At 44.0% G+C, this 20,623-nt stretch overlaps 1 protein-coding gene and 1 pseudogene across 3 annotated transcripts in view; one reads left to right on the top strand and one right to left on the bottom strand.

Moving 5' to 3' along the window:
- Positions 1-20,419, bottom strand: part of Slco5a1 (solute carrier organic anion transporter family member 5A1) — a 114,731-nt gene extending 94,312 nt beyond the window's left edge. For 2 of the 3 annotated variants that reach the window (XM_028770229.1, XM_028770246.1), the window contains exon 1: positions 18,854-19,769. In XM_028770229.1, coding sequence (XP_028626062.1) covers positions 18,854-19,769 — 916 coding nt within the window. Of the gene's footprint in view, positions 1-18,853 lie in introns of all 3 variants that reach the window. The other variant, XM_028770236.1, reaches the window with a different exon arrangement.
- Positions 2,510-2,621, top strand: LOC114624029 (annotated as a pseudogene).
- Positions 20,420-20,623: the final 204 nt, after the last annotated feature.

Here is a 20,623-nt window from a genome sequence, read left to right as displayed (position 1 = left end):
TCTTCCTCTCTCTCTCTCTCTCTCTCTCTCTCTTACTGAAAGACACCAATACCTGTTATAACAAACCTTAATGTCTTCTAGACCATTCTATATCCTGACAGAAGTACAGACAGAGCATGTCTGTAAGTCCTGCTTTCAGCCTCTTCTCCCAATTCCCATCACATGACCTTCTATTCCTTCTGGCTCAGCTTCAGTCTTCAATCTAGGTGGACCTCAGGAGGAGCAACTGCCATCCCAGGCTACAAGGCTCCTTTCATCTTGGAAGTTCCACAGCATCTAGCAGCAGGCCTGGCCACCAGCCACAGAAGCAGCCCTGCATTCCATGGTCCTCCTACCCTGTGCACTTCATGTCCTTGAATAATCTCTAATTGCAAAAAAGGGATACTAGGACCCAAATCTTTCTTCATCCTCTCCCTCCAGCACTCCAAAACAGGAAACACATCTCTGGGAGACTGTGAGGGTGACTAGAAAGGGTTAAAAGAAGGGCGTCATCATGAACAGGTCTGACACCATCCTATGGGGTGGGGTCCTGTCTTTCTGCTTCCAGATTATGGACACCATATGACCAGGCACCTCACACTCCACCTGTCATGCTTTCCCCACATGATTGTCTGTCTGTACCCTCAAACCATGAGGCAATAAACGCCTTCCTTCTTAAGTGACTTCTTGTCAAGTGTCCAGTCACAGTGAAAAGAAAACACACACACACACATTATAGCTCAGGCTAGCCTCATCCTGCCCCTCCTGTCTCAGCTTCCCAAGTGCTAAGGTTACAGGCTGTGTTGGCACGCTTAGCCAGAGAAGAAGGAATCTGAGTGAGCGCTGTGAATAGAATCTTGCCATGAAGGGACATTGACAGGTCAGAAATCAGGGAAGAGGAGGGACGAAGATTAGAAAATACACTAGCACCTTCATTGGGGAAATAGGTCACATACCAGGTGGTATTTAAGATTGCCAAGGTTTCCACGTGCCTTTTGGAGTACTCTGGGTTTCTGAGTTTAGACCAAGAAAATATACAATATAACCAAGCCAAGAAGCAAGCATTTTTTGATAGGCTCTAAGATCTGTACCTTAAAAATCAACCAAATAGAGAATTTCCCTGTATCTTCTTGAATGTGTTTCCTGATGTCCCCTCTGGGTGTCTATCAATGACTTTCTCAAGGCACAAGCTGCTCAGGGTGGGGGAAAAAGGTTAACTTGTTTCCCAGCTGTTAGCTGTCTAGGGTAGGAGTCCACTCTCAACGTCAGGGAGGAGCAAAGTGGCCAGGCTGCAATGAAAGTAAAGCATTACCCCCAAATGGACAGTGACCTCCACCAGAGCCCTAATCCTGAGTTCTTAACCAGACTCAAACACACACCTGCACCAGGAAAGCATGCTTCTAGACTCCACCGCATTGGAGGTGGCAAGTCCTTAATCATGTATAGCTTTCAAGAATAAATGTACCCAGTAGGCTAGGAGCTCAGCTCAGGTGGTAAAGTGTGTGCCACACAAGTATAAGGATCTGTTTGATCACCAGCATCAATATAAGATAATAATAATACAACCGTAGTGACACATGATAATAATCCTAGCATTGGAAGAAGTTGGGGACATGTTGGTCTCTGGTACTCAATGGCCAGCCAATCTTATTTATCAAGTGAGACTTATAAACCCAGTGAGGGGACTTATCTCAAAAAACAAAGTAGATGGCTCCTCAGAATAACACCTGAGGTTGACCTCTGACCTCCTGCGGTGATTTGAATATGCTTGGCCCATGAGTAGTGGCTCTATTAGGAGGTGTGGCCTTGTTAAAAGAAGTGTGCCACTGTGGGGTGGGCTTTGAGCTCTCAGTACTCAAGCTCCATCCAGTGTGGAAGAGACCCTCCTCCTGGCTGCCTGCAGAAAACAGTCTCCTGGATCCCTGCGTATCAAGATGTAGACTTTCAGTTCCTTCTCCAGCACCATGCCTGCCTGCATGCTGCCATGCTTCCTGCTGCATCCATAAGGGACTGAACCTATGAAACTGTAAGCAGCAGCAATTAAATATTTGACTTTATAAGGGTTGTCTTGGTCATGGAGTCTCTCACAGCAGTAAAACCCTAACTAAGACACTTCCACACGAATGCACACACACAATGCACAGACACAAACTGGAAGACATACACATGTAAGTAGTTGGATAAGGTTAGATAGATAGATAGATAGATAGATAGATAGATAGATAGATAGATAGATAGGTGAGAGAGAGAGAGAGAGAAAGAGAGAGAGAGAGAGAGAGAGAGAGAGAGAGAGAGAGAGAGAGAGAGAGAGAGAGAGAGAGTTAAAAAAGCAGGTGTTAACTGCTTCTCATGAATGGTAGTTGTCATTCAAGCTCTGGTCACCTTTGCAGCAGTCTTTGGGCATAAAAGGTGTAAGTCAGTGATAGAGCGCTTGCCTGCCTTATGGGAGTCCTTCACTTCCACCCCAAGGTTTGCCCAAGTAAGAGGGAGTGACTGTGAGCGCCCAGAGTACCAAAAATCATTGCTCGGACTCCTTTCACGGATCTTAAGCCTGGTGACTGGATTTCCACGTGGTGGTGTGAGCTGTGCTCCCAACAGTCCTTGTTAGCACATCAGTTAGTGAGCACAGCACCCAGCTCATGTGGGAAAAGGAGAAGGAATACCTACAGACCATTGTCCCCTGAAGCATACACTGAGTTTCAAAAGATTATTCATGTCTAGCTGCACCTTCCCACTACTAAACTGCTAGCAACCAATCTTTTTAAAATGCACCTGAAGCAAGAGAGAATTTCTCAAATACACACAGGAGCACAAAAAGCCTCTCATGGGCAAGTCCTAGCAGCTAGACTTTGTTCCCAAAGGCACTGCTCCCAGCTTTGTAGACGCCCCAGGGGGAAGAGGCAAGATGGAGCTGTCCCTAGGGCTCATACTGGGCTTTCCTAGACCCTGAGATCCCAAGATAAAAGCTTTTCTTGTTATTGTATTATAACTTAAACCACTCAGTCTACTACATATGTGCAAAATAAGTTAAAACTAGAAAGAAGGCAGAAGAACAAGAAAAAGCTGCACACTTAAACTTTCACAGAATGACAAGCTCGATAAATGTAAAGTTCCAAAATGGGGGCTTGGAAGATGCTTGCATGTGCAAGCATGAGGGCCTGAGTTCAAATCCCCAGCACCTACACAAAAAAACAGGCATGACTACCTTTACACTTGTAACCCCAACACTGTGGACAGTAGAGACAGGAAGATCAGTAGGGTGTGCTGGCCAACAACCTAGCTCTAGGTTCAGTGAGAGACACTGCCTCAAGGAAATAAGGCAGGGAGATGCTGGACATCCTCTTCTGGATTCCACAAGTTCACAAATGGGCACATGCACCCACACACACATATATTTACATCTCTCTCTCTCTCTCTCTCTCTCTCTCTCTCTCTCTCTCTCTCTCTCTCTCTCACACACACACACACACACACACACACACACACACACACACTTTAAAGATGCATTTAGCTTCCCAAACCAGCTCACAATGTTCATGGTAACAGTGTTACAAGCCAAAAATCCCAACACTTGCACCAGAAATAAAGTGCCCTCCCATCATCAAAACAGTCCACAGTGGCTTCCCATCATGCAGCACGCTTGCTGAGGAGTTAAAGCCTGGTCCACAGCAGGAGTTGAAGACCAGGGCTCCACATCACATGAGTGTCAGAAATGGGGGAGCTGGAATGTGAACCTCTGTGGCAGGTGAATGCAGAATTAGAGACAAAGCCGTACACATTCCTTCAAAGGGAATTTTTTTCTGCCTTGGTTTTATAGGATGGCGATCTCCATCATGTGGGAAGATATCATAGACGACACATTATATTTTCAGTGGGAATGTACCCCTACTAAATTAGTTTGACAGGGACAGGGAGCAAAAGTCTACATTTTAAAGGATATTTGTCAAGTAATTTGATTCCCACACATTTGTGAATCCTCCTATGGCTGCTGATGTTGTTCAGTTGGTAATGTGCTTGCCTAGCATACACAAAGCACTGGATTTGAGACTAGCACCACATACACGAGGTATGTTAGTCTATGTTTTTAATCCCAGCACTCAGGTGGCAGAGGCAGGAGAATCAGAAACTCAAGGTCATACTGAGCCACGTAGAGAGTTTGAGACCAGCCTGGATGTTGGGACTATTCGGGAAGGATTAGGAAGTGTGACCTTGTTGGAGGAAGTGTGTCACTGGGCTTTGAGGTTTCAAAAGCCCACTCCATTCCCAATTATCTTTGTACTGTTCTCTCTCCCTCCCTCCCTCCCTCCCTCTCTCTCTCTCTCTCTCTCTCTCTCTCTCTCTCTCTCTCTCTCTTTGTGTGTGTGTGTCCCACTTCCAGATAAGGATATGAGCTCTCAGCTGTAATACCAGCTCCACGCCTGTCTGCCTGCCTACTGCCTGCTCCGTGCCCTGATGTGAAATAACCTCATCCTCTAGTGCACCAAGACCCTTTAAACTCTTTCCTCTATAAGTTTTCTTGCTCATTGTGTCTCTTCACAGAAATAAAAAGTACCTAAGATAGCAAGACAGCCAGCCTGACTCCTAAAGCAGGCAAGAGTTCATCTTAAAAAATATTTCACTTCTGATTTTAACAGCAGTAAGATTAAGAATTTGTCCATTAAGAGGAAGTGATACTCAGTGAACTGAGCCTTTGGCATGACTATCCTCTATGTGGAGAAAACATATCTAATCGAAACAGCACACACAAGTTGCACGTAAGTACAAGTCATTGCTAAGCCCATTAGCAACAATGCCAATTCATTCAGTTTTGGTTTTTCCAGACAGGGTTGGTTTCTCCATGCTGCCCTGGTTGTCCTGGAACTTACTCGGTAGACCAGTCTAATCTTGAACTGAGAGATCTGCCTATGGTTTGCAGCCTGCCTTACCCTCCCAAGTGCTAGGACTAAAGGCGTGTGCCACCACCGCCTGGCCAATAAATTTTTTTAAAGAAATTAATGAGTTTTTAAATGATAGTGACTCTAAAATGAATATCTAATGAAAATTTCCAACAAAAGGGTAGCACGTAGAGACGAAAGATGGGGTAGTAATGTTGACAATAAAGTATTTAGCCATTTTAGGGGGAAATGGGGTTTTTATTAACCACATTAGCAGATAGTCACCTAAGAAAGCAGTTGGCAGTGGCCTCCTAGGGTGTGCTCTGAAGCAGTAATTCAGATTGACTCACATCTGAGCACTCAGAAGGCTCTAAATCAGTAGGAGTAAATTAAAGCAAAGGGTATAATCAACCAGTAATGTCCAAGGAGGTACAGGAAATCCCCATGGGAGCCCTCAGAGTCATCAGTAAGACTGTACTGTGGCATTGATAAAAGGACTAACAGCCCTCAAACTAAAATCCCAGACAATGAAGAAAAGGAGGAAACTCAAAAATGAAAGAGCCAATCATTACAGGATTTTGTGACCGGCAAGAAATAAAGCCCTAGATCAAACTTTAGTGAATGGACACACTCTTAGAAGCTATATGCAAGGTGTAATTGTGAATTGTCTTAGCTAAAGGAATCCATACAAAAGCGAAGAACCTAATTCCCATTTCATGTATAGTTATTTATGTTTGTGTTATTTACTTATATTTATAAGAAGTTCACCTTATCTGAAAATATGTACCCTCAGTTTTCATTTTTGCCTGTTTCTCTCAAAACAAGGCAAATGTGTAGAAGTTCAAAAATGAGCACACAATCTCTAAAATCAAGCGTTTAAAGAGAATATATCGTAATGGCCTTGGATGTTTTCATAATCCAGGTAGGCTGACAGCTCATGATTTAAAAGTATCTGAAATATACCAACACCAAAGAGAAATGGAACGTTTAAACTCTTTAACCTAAAACATCGTCCACCAAAGATAGTATAACAATGTTTGGTACACAATTTTGGGGTTGTTTTCATTTTTCTGAGGCAATACCTTGCTATCTACCCAAGACTGCCCTCAAGATCTTCCTGCCTCAGCTTCCTGAGAAGCAAAGGCATGTGACACTGTGCCCAGATCTTGCAGGTAAACTTTAAAATATGAAGACAAACAAGCTAGCCAAATGTAGACAACTTTGTCAAACAAAATGTGAAAAAGACATAGAATCACCTGAGTCGTTTAAAACCAGCCTGGTCGAAATGTTGCAAAGCCCTGCTTCTCTAGGGCCGCTTACAAGATGACAGTGTAATTATGGCGTCATCAGTATGATATCAATTGAATATTATTATTATGCTATCTTCCATGTACTGAGATAACAAAAACCACTGACCCAGGCTGGGTGCAGGGGAATGCAGTACAGTCTTGTATCTGGGTTCCGGTTTTATCTTTATAGCTGGATGGGGGAGCCTGGCTCCTCTTTCCTACCTCCTGGAGATAAGCAGAGCCATCTATAAGTTGAGGACAAGGCCAGAACAGTGAGCTAGAGAGCTAACTCACAAGGTCACACCCAGGATCACAAGCCTTCTTTATACCTGCTCTGCCTGATCCAGTGAGTTCACCAGCCACTGGCACAAGACAGCCCCAGGAGAACCAGAGCTGCCTATGTTGAAGTACCTGAGTGTGCTTTTCCTATCTGAAATCCAGACCAAGGGTACACCAGTGTCCTAGCCCCAGTGAATTTCAGAGAGCTTGAAAAGGTCACACACAGTGGCACTGGCCTAGCTGAAGATGATGGCAATAGAAACTAAAGTCTGCAGTCTGGAAAAGTCACCTATTAGATCCAAGGGAACCGTCTTCTGGAATCCACAGGGACCCAGCTGAGAGCAGAATCTGAAGCCCTGGGCAATAAGCATGGGGGAGATGCATCGGGCAGAGCATGGTGGTAGAAAGTTTGGAATAGGAAGGGTAGACGTAGAAAGAGCCTGGGAGACAGCTGAAAGGTGTTGCTGCAGATAGATGCAGACAGGACAGAAGCTGGTGGTATCCGTGTCAGGAAAGAAAACCAAAAATGTCTCTGGAGTTGTGTGTGTAGTGGAATGACCAGGAGGTATCCCAGCACAGACTATTTGGATCACTGATGAACATCATCCCTGATAGCACTCTCAACATTCATGGTATACCTCAGGAGAGGACTTAAACAGAAAAATCAAATAATCTGGCCTAGAGTCCCTTGATTTGCCATGAAAACTCTGAATGGAGCACCACCACATGGCAAACTCAGTAACGTTAGACAGAGGAGGCGTGAGAGGACTTGACAGTAATCCATAAGCTATAAATTGATCCTGGAGATAGATGGTTTGAAGCACCCAGAAAGTGTTCCATAGCCATTTCCTCCACTGGTTTTATTTTGCCTCTACTCCCTCAGCTCTGACACTCACATGCTTGCACACAGAGACATGTGCCTCTGTAAGGGCAGTGGAACCAGAAGGCTCAAGCCTGTCCCCAGGGCCCTGTCTGCTACTTTGCATTGTCTGTCTCACCTTGCACTTACACAAAGCTCCTGAGGCAATGTATCATCCAGTGGACTACCCCTGAGATCAAAGGCCCATCCCAGAAACCACAAAAACTGACTAGAGACCCAATCATGGATATTTAAATATGATATAAGGTAGAAAAGGAATAAGAACAGCCTGTGAGTTTTGTAGTTAGGAATGCCTTCCTGTGATCCTTAGCAATTAAACGTAATTATAGGCAATAACTCGCATCATAATTATCAGAAGCCCGTAGCCAGAGTATCTCTCCTTAGGAAGCTATTTATTATCTGTCTTTACCTTATAGAAAGGATATCAGCAATCACCCCTAATACAGGGTAGCCGATCCCAGGATGGTGTGACAGATACCTATGAAGGGCACCTACCCTTCAAAATACACTTTGATGGACAAACCCCTCACGTTCTGTCCCTCTGGCCCAGGGTCAGTCCAAAAAGCAGTAACTCAAACAGTCAGTCAACACATATGCAACGAGAGGCAAGCACCCAATTCAAAGAAACCAGTTGCTCCCTGCCACCTACAACACAGCTCACACCGCTCTCCTCCCAAACAGAAGTGTGTTGTGTTTTTACATTCTAGTCCATGGTAAAGTTCACTTACGTGTTTAGTTGCATGTATACATGAGGAAGGAGAATGGGGACACACATGTGGAGATCAGAGCACGACTTGCAGAAATTCCTTCTCTCCTTCCTCTATATGGATCCCAGAGATTGAACTTGGGTCATCAGGCTTGGTGCCATCACTTTTACTGCTGAGCCATCTTACTGGCTCAATTTTTTTTCTCTGAGTCTTCAATCCCTTGCCAGGCCCAGCCTTGTCTTAAGTGATTCACATATCTTAACATCCAAGAGCAAATTACTACTCGTGTATTTACGGGGGAAGAGAGATTATGGCATCTGCCCCCAGTTAAACCACTGGCCAGGACAGAGCTGGGCTTGATTCAAACCCAGGCAGCCAAGTCACATCAAACACAAGTGACAAGTACCTTACATCTGCCTCACTGGGGTCTATAGCACAGTAGGTGCGGGGAAAACAGAGACTAGAGTTCTGCCTCTAATTCAGTTCTACCCACTTACAGATGTCCAGACCGAAACCAGTGTACCACATGACTTGCTGGAGTCCACACAGCCGACGATCATTTCAACCATCCAGCAATGCTGCCAAAGAAATCATCAGACTAGATTGCAAATTCCTCACAGATCAGGAACTCATCCCAGAGTTAATTTTAGAAGCGACACACAGTACTTCCCACTGTCCCCACTCAGACCTTACAAAACCACAGATTAGATTAGAAGGTGACTGAGGGAATAACCCAGCTGCCAAAGAGTTACATAATTTGATCTGTCAGTCGTGGAATTGAGTACAGTTGAGTCTCTGTCAAATTACAAGCCAGCCACCTATGTAGAGCCGATCATTACTACTGAACTGAATGACCAACAAAGGTCATGTCCTCAATAAACCATTCCCAAGGTGCAGTGAGTCTCACAGAAGGGTGTGTGTGTGTGTGTCCCACTAGAATCCTTGTGGGGGTCCTAAGGGCCTCTCTCTAGCAAAGGTCACTCTAAGGCTACCAGGAAAGAACATTCCATACTCAGAACTCTGAGCCCAGTGACTCAGAAAAGTGCTGTCATGGGTGTTTATGTGCACTTGTGTGCACGTATAGACCAGAAACTCACCTTGGATGTTACTTCCCATATCTCTCATTGCCCTGGAATGCACCACTTAAGCTAAGGTTGCTGGCCAACACGCAGCAGGAATGGCGTGTCTCTGCCTCCGTGGCAGTCACCATGTGCTGCTTATTATTGTCTTTTTTTTTTTTTTAAAGCAAGGCTCTGGGGCTGTGCTCATGCTTGCAAGGTAAGCACTTTGCCTACTGAGCTTTCGCCACAGCCCTGTCACTACTGAATCTTGCATTTGGTTGCTGCTGCTCTTCCCCAGTCCTAGTTAAAGAAATCAAAATGTATTTCTCTTTGAATGTTTTGCAAGATTGGAGTAAAGAATGATAGAGGAAAAAAATTGCAGAACCATTATTCTAAGACTCTTATTTTTCTTTTGAGTTTGTTTTTCTTTTCTTTTTAACTTCAGATTTTCGCATAGGTATTTTATCAACTGTCTCTTTAAAAGTTTTTGCATTTGTTTAAAAGTTGTTGTTCTCTTTCATCATAAGGGAAGCCATTAATATGCAGTTCAAATAAGGACACAGGAGAAATTAAACATATGTGCTATAAACATATTTCTAGCTAAATAAAGACACTTCTAGATTGGGACGTTTGCTCTGTCAATATACATAATTGATTATAAATTGGTTAACAACTAGGACGTTCAAGATCTGGGATTCATTCCGCCCAATCTTGTTCATTGAAACCCCTCCCTTTTCTTACTCAAATAAAGACATCTTTAAAAAAAAAAATCTCTGACCTTCACCAGAATTCAAGTTTGGAAGCATAAGAAAATACCTAATAAGACCCAAACCTACTGTTATCATCATCAAAACATCATAGCTAAAAAGTCTCCAATCCAAGAATGCCAGGGACAGTACAATTCTATTTCAAGCTCTTGCAGATTATTTAATTTCGTCCTGCTATAATATATTAATTACATGAGCATGCTCTTTACTTTTAAGAGAGAATAACCTGCACCTGCCTTTCAAAGTTATATTTGGTAACAGGGATTAGTGTTTTTGCAGGGTGAGAGTTTCACAAGGAATCACAACTCCCAGGAGGGGAAATAGTCTGAATTTGCCATCAGGTGATACACAGCTGCTGGAAAAAGAGCCAAAAGGAATGTCTGCGTCCCAGAGGACAGCTGTCACTCGGCAACTTCGATGCAGCTCAAGCCACGTGGCTTGAAAAGTACTCAAAGGATATTAGACTGCTCAAGAAAAAGCAGCAGGCTGCCTCCAAGTAGTTCAGACCAGAGTCCCAGGTTCCAAGAGGTGGGGATGGGAGTGGGGGGGTTGTAAACTAGATGTTTTTGGTATTTTGGTTTGGTTTGGTAACAAAGTTATTTCAGCTCCCGCCCTTGTGAATGTTGAAAAGCCAGTCATCTGATATTCGTGGTTCCTCTCTCAGGTCAGAGGTCACAGCCTCTGCAGCTTCATATGAAGTCCCAATTTTGATGGTTTTTGAGTGACTCTGAACACATGAGTTAACCTTGATTTCTTTGACTATTAAATGGGCTATGGGTTGGGTAGCTGTGATCCTGAGCTCTTTTATAAATAAAATGTGCTGGTTACACGTACACAATGCTGGCATGTTTTAAACGCAGAAATGTTTGCTGTGAAAACAGCCCTTGTTAGACACCCCCATTTGAGACTACATCAGAGTTATTGTGTTGTTGCTGTTCACTTGATGTTTTGTCATTTTGTCTTTCCATAATCTCAGCATTCAGTTGTTTTAAGAGAAATTAGGTCTATTACCCCTCATTAAATCCATCCATCCTACATCTCCTCCAAGGGCCTAACTATTTAGGGGATGAACTCTCTTTAGATGCTGATTAGTTACTTTATGGTTTTGCAGAATCCCTTGCCTGAATATTTTCTTTAATTGAAGTCACCATCCCTAAAAGAGAGCTTGAAAATGGGGAATGTTCCTCCTCCTTTTTTATTAAAAATTACAAACACACACACACACACACACACACACACACACAGAGCCCAACATTACAATATTCTCTAATCCAAGAATATGGTCCAGAAAGTCTAAAGTCACCATAGAAATCATGAAAGCCTCAATATTTTTGCGTCCATTAACTATAACCCACTAGAGATGGAGAGATGGCTCAGCAGTTAAGAGCTCATATTGCTCTTGCAGTATGAACTGAGTTCAGTTCCCAGCACCCACACCAGGTAGTTCACAAAGTCTTTGTTGGAGAGCAGCCTGTTCTACATGCCAGCCAGGGATACAAAGTGAGAGAGACCTTGACTATAACAACAACAGCAACAACAACAACAACAACAGCAACAACAACAATAATAATGAGAAAAAGAAAATGACGACAAAAGCTTTTAGCCTTTTAAAAGTTTTATGCTTTAAATATGTGTGTTTCATTCAGAATACCACAAAGGTTAGGTATAGTGAGGGACCGGAGGGAGGAGGGGATCTTCCGAGAAAGGGAAAATAGAATATAGTGTTATAAAGAAATAAAGGAAGAGCTAGAACAGAAAATTTAAAGGGGCTAGGGTGGAGGATGAGGTAGAGGAGGAAATATGGGGAGGATAACCAATGCTAAAGTCCTTCTAAAAAGCCATATGGGAATGTTCTATTATAGGAATGTTCTAAAATACATACATGTATAAAATGAACTGAAACAGAGTCACCATATAGTGGGGGGGACAATACCCCCAATAACATCATGTGCTACCAAATACAACTCTGAGTTTTCAGTTGAGTTTGTCGTTTTGTTTTGTTTTGTTTTGTTTTGTTTTAAGAGAGAAAAAGGACCATGAAGTTGTGTAGGAAGGGAAGAGAGGAAGGTCTGGGAGGAGCTGAAAAATGGAAAAGAACATGATAGAAAAAATATTACATGAAAATCTCAAAAAAATAAAACAATAACACGATAAATATTTTAAGATAACCCACTATCATGCACTGTCTCTCAGCACAGCACAGTATAGGCCTACATGTAGCAGGGAATGAGGTGAGTACTCTCTGCTTCCTCTCTCCCTTGCTAGAATGTCTTCCTGCTCACATGCTTCCTCTTCTTGATGGCTTTTCAACATGCAAGTCTATCCTTTTTTTGAGCCTGTGACCTTTTTTATGACTATGATCCAGAGGTCTGAGGACCCCAGGAAAGCATACATAACCTGAAAGATTTTTTTTTTCGAGACAGGGTTTCTCTGTGTAGCCCTGGCTGTCCTGGAACTCACTCTGTAGACCAGGCTGGCCTCGAACTCAGAAATCCTCCTGCCTCTGCCTCCCAAGTGCTGGGATTAAAGGCGTGTGCCTCCACTGCCTGGCTCTGAAAGATTTTTTTTAAAAAAAGTATCACTATTGACAATTTTCTGCTGGCTAATTCATTGAAGTGAGTCCCTCTGGGGCATTGTAGCATATTTAGCAGAATCTGTCTGTGGCCTAAACATCACTAAATGCCAGTGGGCCTCCTCCATGTTATGACAACCAAAAGTGACTCCCAACGTTGTCATATGTCCCTGGAAGATGGGTGAAGTCACCTAGATCGAGAACCACTGATTTGGAATGAGCTGAAATCCTTGTAGTTTTCTCTGGGAAAAGAACTTCAGGACTGGTAATTCTTGATAGTTACAAAATTGCCTGTACCAGGCAGCTGTGGAATCCCAGTGTGTTTTACTGTGGAATCCCCTACCTGTTTGGTTTTTTTTTCTGGCAATGAGAAATTGAAAACACATGGTTCCAACACAAGCTAAGGGACACAGCAGCACCTACTGATATCAGTCTCACAATCACAAAAAGACCCACATGAACAACCCTGGACCCTTAAGTTGCCTCTCACGCTCTCTCCCTGGGTGCTTCCCTAAAATACCTACTCTACAATCCACTTGTCTTCCTTCTACAAACACTTCTTCTTCTCCTTCTCCTTCTTCTCCTTCTCCTCCTCTTCTTTCTCCTCCTTCTTCTTCCTCTTCTTCTTTTTCTCCTCCTCTTTCTCTTCCTCCTTCTTTTCCTCCTCCTCCTTCTTTTCCTCCTCCTCATCTTCTTCTTTCTCTTTTCCTCTTCCTCCTCTTACTTTTAAAATTATGCCCAGAAGGAATGCACACACTTAGAAAAGTAATCCTCAGAGTTGAACTAGAGCTGTCCAGTAATCGACAGGTGTGGGGAGGTTGCACACACTCCCAGGTGGTCCTAACCTCCCAGTACTTGGAATCTTCAGAATTCCTATGCAAACAGTAATAAGGACTTTTGGAAAGACATCTGGGTTTATAATCCATATAAGTCATTCTGTTTCTAGAAATTAACTACTTTAGGCAGTGTATAAGTTGAATCATGCAGTTTTAAGCTTAGTGTGAATGGCTAATTTCACTCATCATAAAGACTTTGAGGCTATCAGTGTCGTGTTAGGTGTCTGAATTCCCTTCCTTTTTGTGGCTGAATGATATCTCATTGTCTGCTTGTAAGACATTCTGTTTAGCTTCTCTCTTGCTGGTAGACATTGATTTCCAACTCTAGTCTACTGTGAATAGTGCTGCTGTAAACAAGAGTGTATAAATATTTCAAAACATTGTTTCCAATAGTTTTATTTTAAATCTATACTAGAAGTGGGGCTGTTGGATGGTGTTGAGGAAACACACTATTCACAGCACTAATATTTTAATCCTTTGAAAGCTTGGTTTCTTTGCCCATTTAATAATAATTTTGACAAATTGGGACTGAATAGAATGAATACATCTTGGTTTGAATCTCTGCATGGGGCCAATATGTCTGCCTTTCTATCTGTCCCTTGTTGTCCAAAACCTCATGCAAAACAGACCTCACAGGTATCTGACCCACAGGCTCAGTGTACTGTTACTATTTCTAGATTACCAACAAAAAAGGAATCGGTCCAGACAGACAGAATATCTGTAATCCAGCACTTGGGAGGTGTGGCAGGAAGATCAGGAGTTTAAGGCCAGCCTTAGCCACATGAGACCTTCTCCAAAAATTAAAACAAGCAAAACACGGAAAAGAAGCAGAAAGGAGTTGTGGGTGTGTTGGTGTTCCCCACTTGCAACTGCACGGCTGGGTGAGCTTCTCACACGGAGAGTCCCACCCACAGAGGGAAACGCAACTGTGCACACAAGCCTCGGGTGAGGAGAGAGGAAGTGTGGCTTGTCTTGCTTCTGACATACAAGCAGCATTATATGAACTGAGCAGGTTGTGTTTATGTATTTATATATTTAGGAACTTACACATGTGAAAATAGCAATTTGAAAGCTCCATGAATTTGAAAGAGCAAGAATACTAACTCTAAAAAAAATGCTCTCTTTACCAGCAGTTGGGCTGAAAAAAAAATCAGTACCACCCAACCACTGACTTCTCCCCTAAGGTCAGAAACTCATGCTGTTCTACTGGACGCTGAAGTCATTTGCTTCTCAGCCTCGTGGTCTGATAACTTGCCTTAGAGGTCTAAACCAACAAACCACCAGCATACCAGCACAGCAGACAAGCCCAGCCCCCTGCTAGACATGCAGAAGACACACATGGTCTAACATGGACATAGCTGTCCCAGGTATGTGGGGAGCTTTTGCACAGCCTCCCACAGAGCTCTTACCTGCCCCTTGTCCCTGACTGCCCCACACTGTTCCAGTAGATTTTCTCCACGAGCCTGAATTTGTTTCCTGAAATTCCCTAATATTCATTCTGTCTCACATTCATTGTTGGTGGAGATTACTTTTTCCATTTACTCAAGCTTTGCACAAAGCCTACTTCCAAAAGGATTTTAGATGGCTTACAAAGATAAACACATTGTAAAGAGGACAGACAAATTTAAAGCAGAATTTTAAAACGACTCGAAAGTCTTCAGGGAAAATAAACTCTTACTCTGATGCTTCCCTTACTTGACTCCTGCCCCTGCTTCCTCTGCCACTCTTCAAGATATACAGGGGCATTAATGCACCTCCTCTTGCTTTTGGGGGTGAGGACACACTCAGAAGTAAACTCTCAGCCTGGCTCCTTCCTAGATCCCAGGTTGCTGCAAGTCTGTTGAATTCTGTCACTATTAGAATGTCCTTTGCTCAAAGTGTAGTCCATATATTTAAAAAAAGAACCACAGTCATGAGATGGGGCCACCACAAACCCCTCACACTTAAAAGAGCTTGTGCTGCATTGCACAAGCCATAAGCACCCTTCGTGACGTACATTAATGAGCGATAGTCATCCGAGGGGACAAACAGAATCTTCTAATGGCAACACACTGAGGCCTCATAAAATGTAATTAGGAAACAACATTGCTCAAGTGCTGACCAAGACTTTCCTGTGTCCTGTTTTGAGGGAGTGATTCCCTATATAATCCTTTGGTTTCTTGCACAATATTTCTTTCTCATTTCTGGTTATTAAAGGAGAAGATAAATATAGTACTAAACCATCATGTACTCCCCTCTTGCCCATGTCTAGGATGAGCTTGAGTTCTGCTTTGACAATGAAGCATCACCCATGCCGTTCACAGACTCTTATACACAATACACATGAAATCACTTAGTCTACAAAGTACTGAGGGAAAGCTGCCATCATTCACATTGGAGACAGAAGCCAGGTGAAGTGAAGGAGTTTGTGAAAATGCCCCGCGAGCATCAGGATGGAATCTGGGCCATCGCCTCCAACTCCACTGCTCTGTCTGTGGTTCAGGCCAACTCCAGTCCTTCCTGAGATGTGAGTCAGGACTCATGACTAAGTGGTTGCTCCAGGGCAAAGCTGGGGCCTGCACCACTTGACAGACAGACAGCCCATCCCAAGCATCATTCATCACCAGTGTCCTCCAAGTGGACAAGTAGCTTTAAAAGGGTTTTATTGCACCTCATTTACTTTGGTGAGGGAGGAAGCATATGGCACAACATGTGTGTGGAAGTCAGATGACAACTTTTAAAAGTAACTCTTCTCCTTCCACAAAGTGAATCCCAGGAATCAGACCCAGGTCATCAGACTTGGCAGCAAGCGCCTTTAACCACTGAGCCATTTTGCCAGTCCCACCGGTGACTCTTTATTCTAGAAATGCATCCTTCTTTCTATCCTCATTGGGTGTCCATTTTCCTCCTTTCCCTGTGGTTCAAAAATATATATATATTTGCCAACATAGTATCACACACACATATATACCCCTCTCTGAAATATATCTACAAATCATGGGCTGTTTCCCACCCAACTTATTACTAATACTGACAAAGCTTTCTCTATATGCAGAGCCTCAGTTTCTAAGGGACTATCTGGTAGTAGGTTTCTTCTTGCTGTTTGCTGGAAAGACTGACTAGGAAGGTCAGCAAAGAGAGGAAGGAGGTGGATAATATAGAACATACCTTTGTGAAGGAATAACATGAGGTGTTTTGCTGTCATTACTCACTAGAAAGGAATTCCCACATTCTGACTGGTTAACATTGCTTGTATTCTGGGATACTTGTATTCTGTATACTGTTTAGTAGTTTCCTGATCTTAATTCATTCAGAAAGAGCCTATGAAGCCAATTTTAAAGGTTTTGATCAGATGTGTTGGTATGTGCCTGCTACCTTAGCACTCAAGAAGTCAAGGCAGAAGTATTGAAAGTTTAAAGCCAGCCTGGACTACATACTTAATGAATCTTGGCCATCCCAGATTACACTGTGAGCCCTTTTCTAAGAAAAAAATCTTATTTTGATTACTAAAATTCATTTAATGTAAGTCAGAATTATGGTGGGGCTTCCTTAAAAATGTATCCTGAGGCAGTCATCAATTTAAAATTATTTCAAAAAAAGTCAAAAGGTCTACTTCACACACAAACACACTCACACACACGCACACACACGTACACACACACAAGAGGCTGAAACACTGTTCTGCATTATGAAAGCTACAGTGGCAAATGGCCAAGTGTAATTATATTAATAAGTGACGTGACCTTTGAGGAATTCCTGATTTTAACATTAGTAATTATAAAAGATTTTGGGTGGCAATTGAAATTTGAACTTGGAAAGGTGTCTGATGGTATTAGGTACAGTTCTTAACTTTCTTACCATGTGGGTCATCTGCCAGTGTGGGAAAGAATGCATTTACTTGCTTCCCTGTTTGTTTATCTACTGACTGGTAGTTCTAGAGAGCCATTCCAGGGCATCTTCCATGAGACAAGTATTCTACAGCTCAGCTACACTCCAATCCCAGAATACCCTTCTTTCTAGAAAAGGTATGCTGAACTCCCCACGTCAAATACACACACACACGGGAGTGCTTGTAAGCATGACAAAGAAAAGTTTTGGTTGTTGTTTGAGACAGTATCTCACCATGTAGCCCTGGTTGACCTAGTACTCACCATGTAGCCCAGGGTGGACCTTAAACTCATAGCAATCCTCTTACCTCGCCCTCCCAAGTACTGGAATTACAGGCTCAGGTCATCATTCACAGCTGATAAAATGAAGAATTATTAAGTCTAGTGAGTGGGTATATTGATATTCATTTCACCATTGTTTCAGCTTTCTTCATTAAGTGTTGGAAGACATGGAGGTGCTCTAACTAGTCTCCTCCATCCACAGGAAACAAATCTTGTGGGTATATCTACTAATGAAGTGACATTAGATACTCTTCCAGGCCAGTGGGTGAACTGAAGGCAAAGTATAGCCCTCCTGCACTTACTATCTCCTCCACTCTCATGGAAAATCCCATTCAGACATCAGGAAACCTACCGACACAGACCTAAGAAGTTCCTAAGTAAAGATAAGAACTTTTATACTGGCCCGATAGAGGAGCCCCTTAGTGAGTTCTAAGCCAGGAACTCAGTCTTAGTAAGGGCAGGGGAGAAACAACGTCCAAGGTTGTCTTGTGGTGTATACACAGATGTACACACACACACACACACACACACACAGTGCCTTTAGGTGTTTTAAGTGTTTAGGTGGACTCCAGCAAATCAGGAAACAGAGCACTTAGCCGGTATAGCACTGTTCCTTTCCAGGGTTCAAATCCATCTTTTAGTGCACTGTTGAAGGAACAGTTACTAACTACAGAGAGATGCTGACAACCACCAAATTTACTTCTAGGAAGTCAGTTAGCCCTGTCCCTTACCTGGCTGACCTCCCATGGGTACCCTGAACTTATCTCAAACACCTCTGTCTGCTGTGCTCTTCAATGAAAGTCAAGGAATGAAACCCAAGAGCCTGTGTTCTTAGAAGACAGTAATGACAGTAATGGACTCTCACAAACTCCAGTCAGTGAGTGAAAACAAGCCCAGTGAAAACAGCCCCAGATAAGCCCATGGCCATGCTGTTGCTTCCTCGTGGCAGACAGAACTTAGTCATCTGCTGGTTTGCATGCTTAGTTGGTGCTGGGTGATGCAGACATGTTTCAGAATACAGGTGTAGAAGCATATGTGGTCTGGCTACCCAAGCATCTGCTTTTGGAGATGAGAAACAGAGGTAGCAACGAAAAGCGATGACTCAAAACTGCTGGTGAGCTCTCCTCCCTTCTGGTCATTTCTAGGAAGGAAAGCTTAGAAGATAAACTTGACAAATAGAGATTTCCCAAAGGTGGACAGCAAGAGGAAAAGTCTATTCTACCCTATTGTTCAGCCTTTGTATTGGGTGGGAAAAGACAACTGTGAAATTTATCTGAAAATTAGTTCAAAGAACTCTTTATCCCAAACTGAAAACATACCACACTAGAAACAGAACTCAAAAGTAGTGAACCATAATGCTTAATATATTTCAAATTACAAAAGATTGTGCTCCTTTGTATTTGGGGAAGAAAAGGAATGTCAGTGTGAGTCAATGACATGCCTGAGAATTGCAAGTCTTACCTAGATACAAGGATGCATTGTCTTTCTTGACGTTGTCATCTAAATAGGTTGGTCCCAGGGTGTAAATCGGTGTGGAGCCCATTCCAATGAGAACCTGTGCACAAACGAATAAAGCCACGTAGATCCAGTGACTATTTCCTCCCGAGTCCTTGGGACAGGGAGGAGGCTCCAAGATGGCCGTGGAGTTGCCATTCTGACAAAGGCCATCGTTGGAGGCCGAAGCGTTCAACTCTTGGATTTGATAGGGAGGCGAGATGAAGTGAGGTAAAGTGAAGAGCGCAGCCCCGATGGCGATAAGAAGTCCACCCACCGCCAGCCATAGGGGCCTTCGCCCACGGCCACCAAAGTAGCTGACGAACACCACCACCACCAGGTTTCCTATATCAAAGCAGCTGACCAGCAGCCCTGACTCAGAACTTTTCAGGCTATAGCGCCTTTCGATGGTGGTGATGACACTGCTCAGGTACCCAGAGACCATTAAGGCCTGGATGAAAGTCAGAAAACACATGCACACTAAGAAGCAGCGAGAATCCGTAAGGACCACGTAGAGACACTTTCTCTCCTGGAGTGTGGCCAAAGTGGAAGATACTGACACAGTTTTGCTGGGGTCCATCCTGTGGTTACAGTCCATAAGTTCCGTTGTAGTGCCTGCCGAAGTGGATGGAGCAGAAGGGCTGGGGACTATCAAGTTCCGTTCTAGGTGCATCTCTTGGCGACCTGAAACTTCAGCGCAGCCCAAGGCCAGTTTGCCGTCTGCATTCCCAGCACTGAGATTCTGTCGACAGGAGGCGCTGTGCAGGACCGGTAAACTCTTAGACCTGAAGGATTCTGACTCGAACTTCTCTTGGACAGCTCCTACTAAGGAAGGTGCCTCTAGCTGCTCTTGGGCCAGGGACTGCGCAGCCCCTTCGTCCATGGCTCTTAAAGTGTGGTCGCTGATCCCATGCAAGGCCTCCGGCACTTTTCATCCACCTGCACAAGGGGCTGATGCGGGGCCCACTCAGTCCACCCCTCCTGAGACCCGGGCTGGGGATGGCAGAGACTGGAAGCGGAACATCTCAGCAGCAGGGAGATGCCCAGAGCATCCGGACTCAAGGCGCAACAGGAAGCTTTCGCCACCTTGTACCGGGGGAGGTAAAGGTCCGCGCGGTCCTTCGAGGAGCCCTGCTTGGAGTCCACCTCCCGGGGATAGCTCGCGGTAGGCGCTTTGCGCGTCCGGTGCTCATCCCCTCTGCCGCCGCCTCTCAGACGGTGGCCAGAAGCTAGAGCGACCTGGGCCCAGTGTGGAGTCACTTAGAGCAATTGTCCGAACAACATCTCACTTTGTGGTCCCAGGCGTGTTCGGTGCCCACCGAAAGGCTTGTGACACACAGGATCGTGAAGCTGCTGAGCTGTAAAGCAGAGAATGGATGGTCAGAGAAGGATGGCTGCAGTTGGGGCTGGCACCCCCGCGCCCGGGGACTAGTGCTAAGTAACCCCGTGGTCCACAGAAGGACCGAGGTGCTAGCCAAGAGCTGAACTGTGCAGGAGGAACCGGCAGAGACTGCAGCCTCAAGTCCCGGAACAATGAGCAGCAGGCGGTCCGCCAAGACTCACGCTCATTGTCTGCGGCGGGTCTGCCCCCGCCCCGCCCCTTTTGCCTTAAACAGTGCATTTGCTTTTATATGTTAATAATTATCAACCTAGCAGCTCTGACTCAGAAGGCCGTGTCTTTTATTCGAGTGAACTAATTGCAACCTTTTGGTACTCCTACTCCATGACTCAAAATAG

This window comes from Grammomys surdaster, unplaced genomic scaffold, assembly GCF_004785775.1.
Source record: "Grammomys surdaster isolate TR1022 unplaced genomic scaffold, NIH_TR_1.0 64, whole genome shotgun sequence".
In the NCBI taxonomy this organism is placed as follows: Eukaryota; Metazoa; Chordata; class Mammalia; order Rodentia; family Muridae; genus Grammomys; species Grammomys surdaster.
This window is presented reverse-complemented; position numbering and strand designations above follow the sequence as displayed.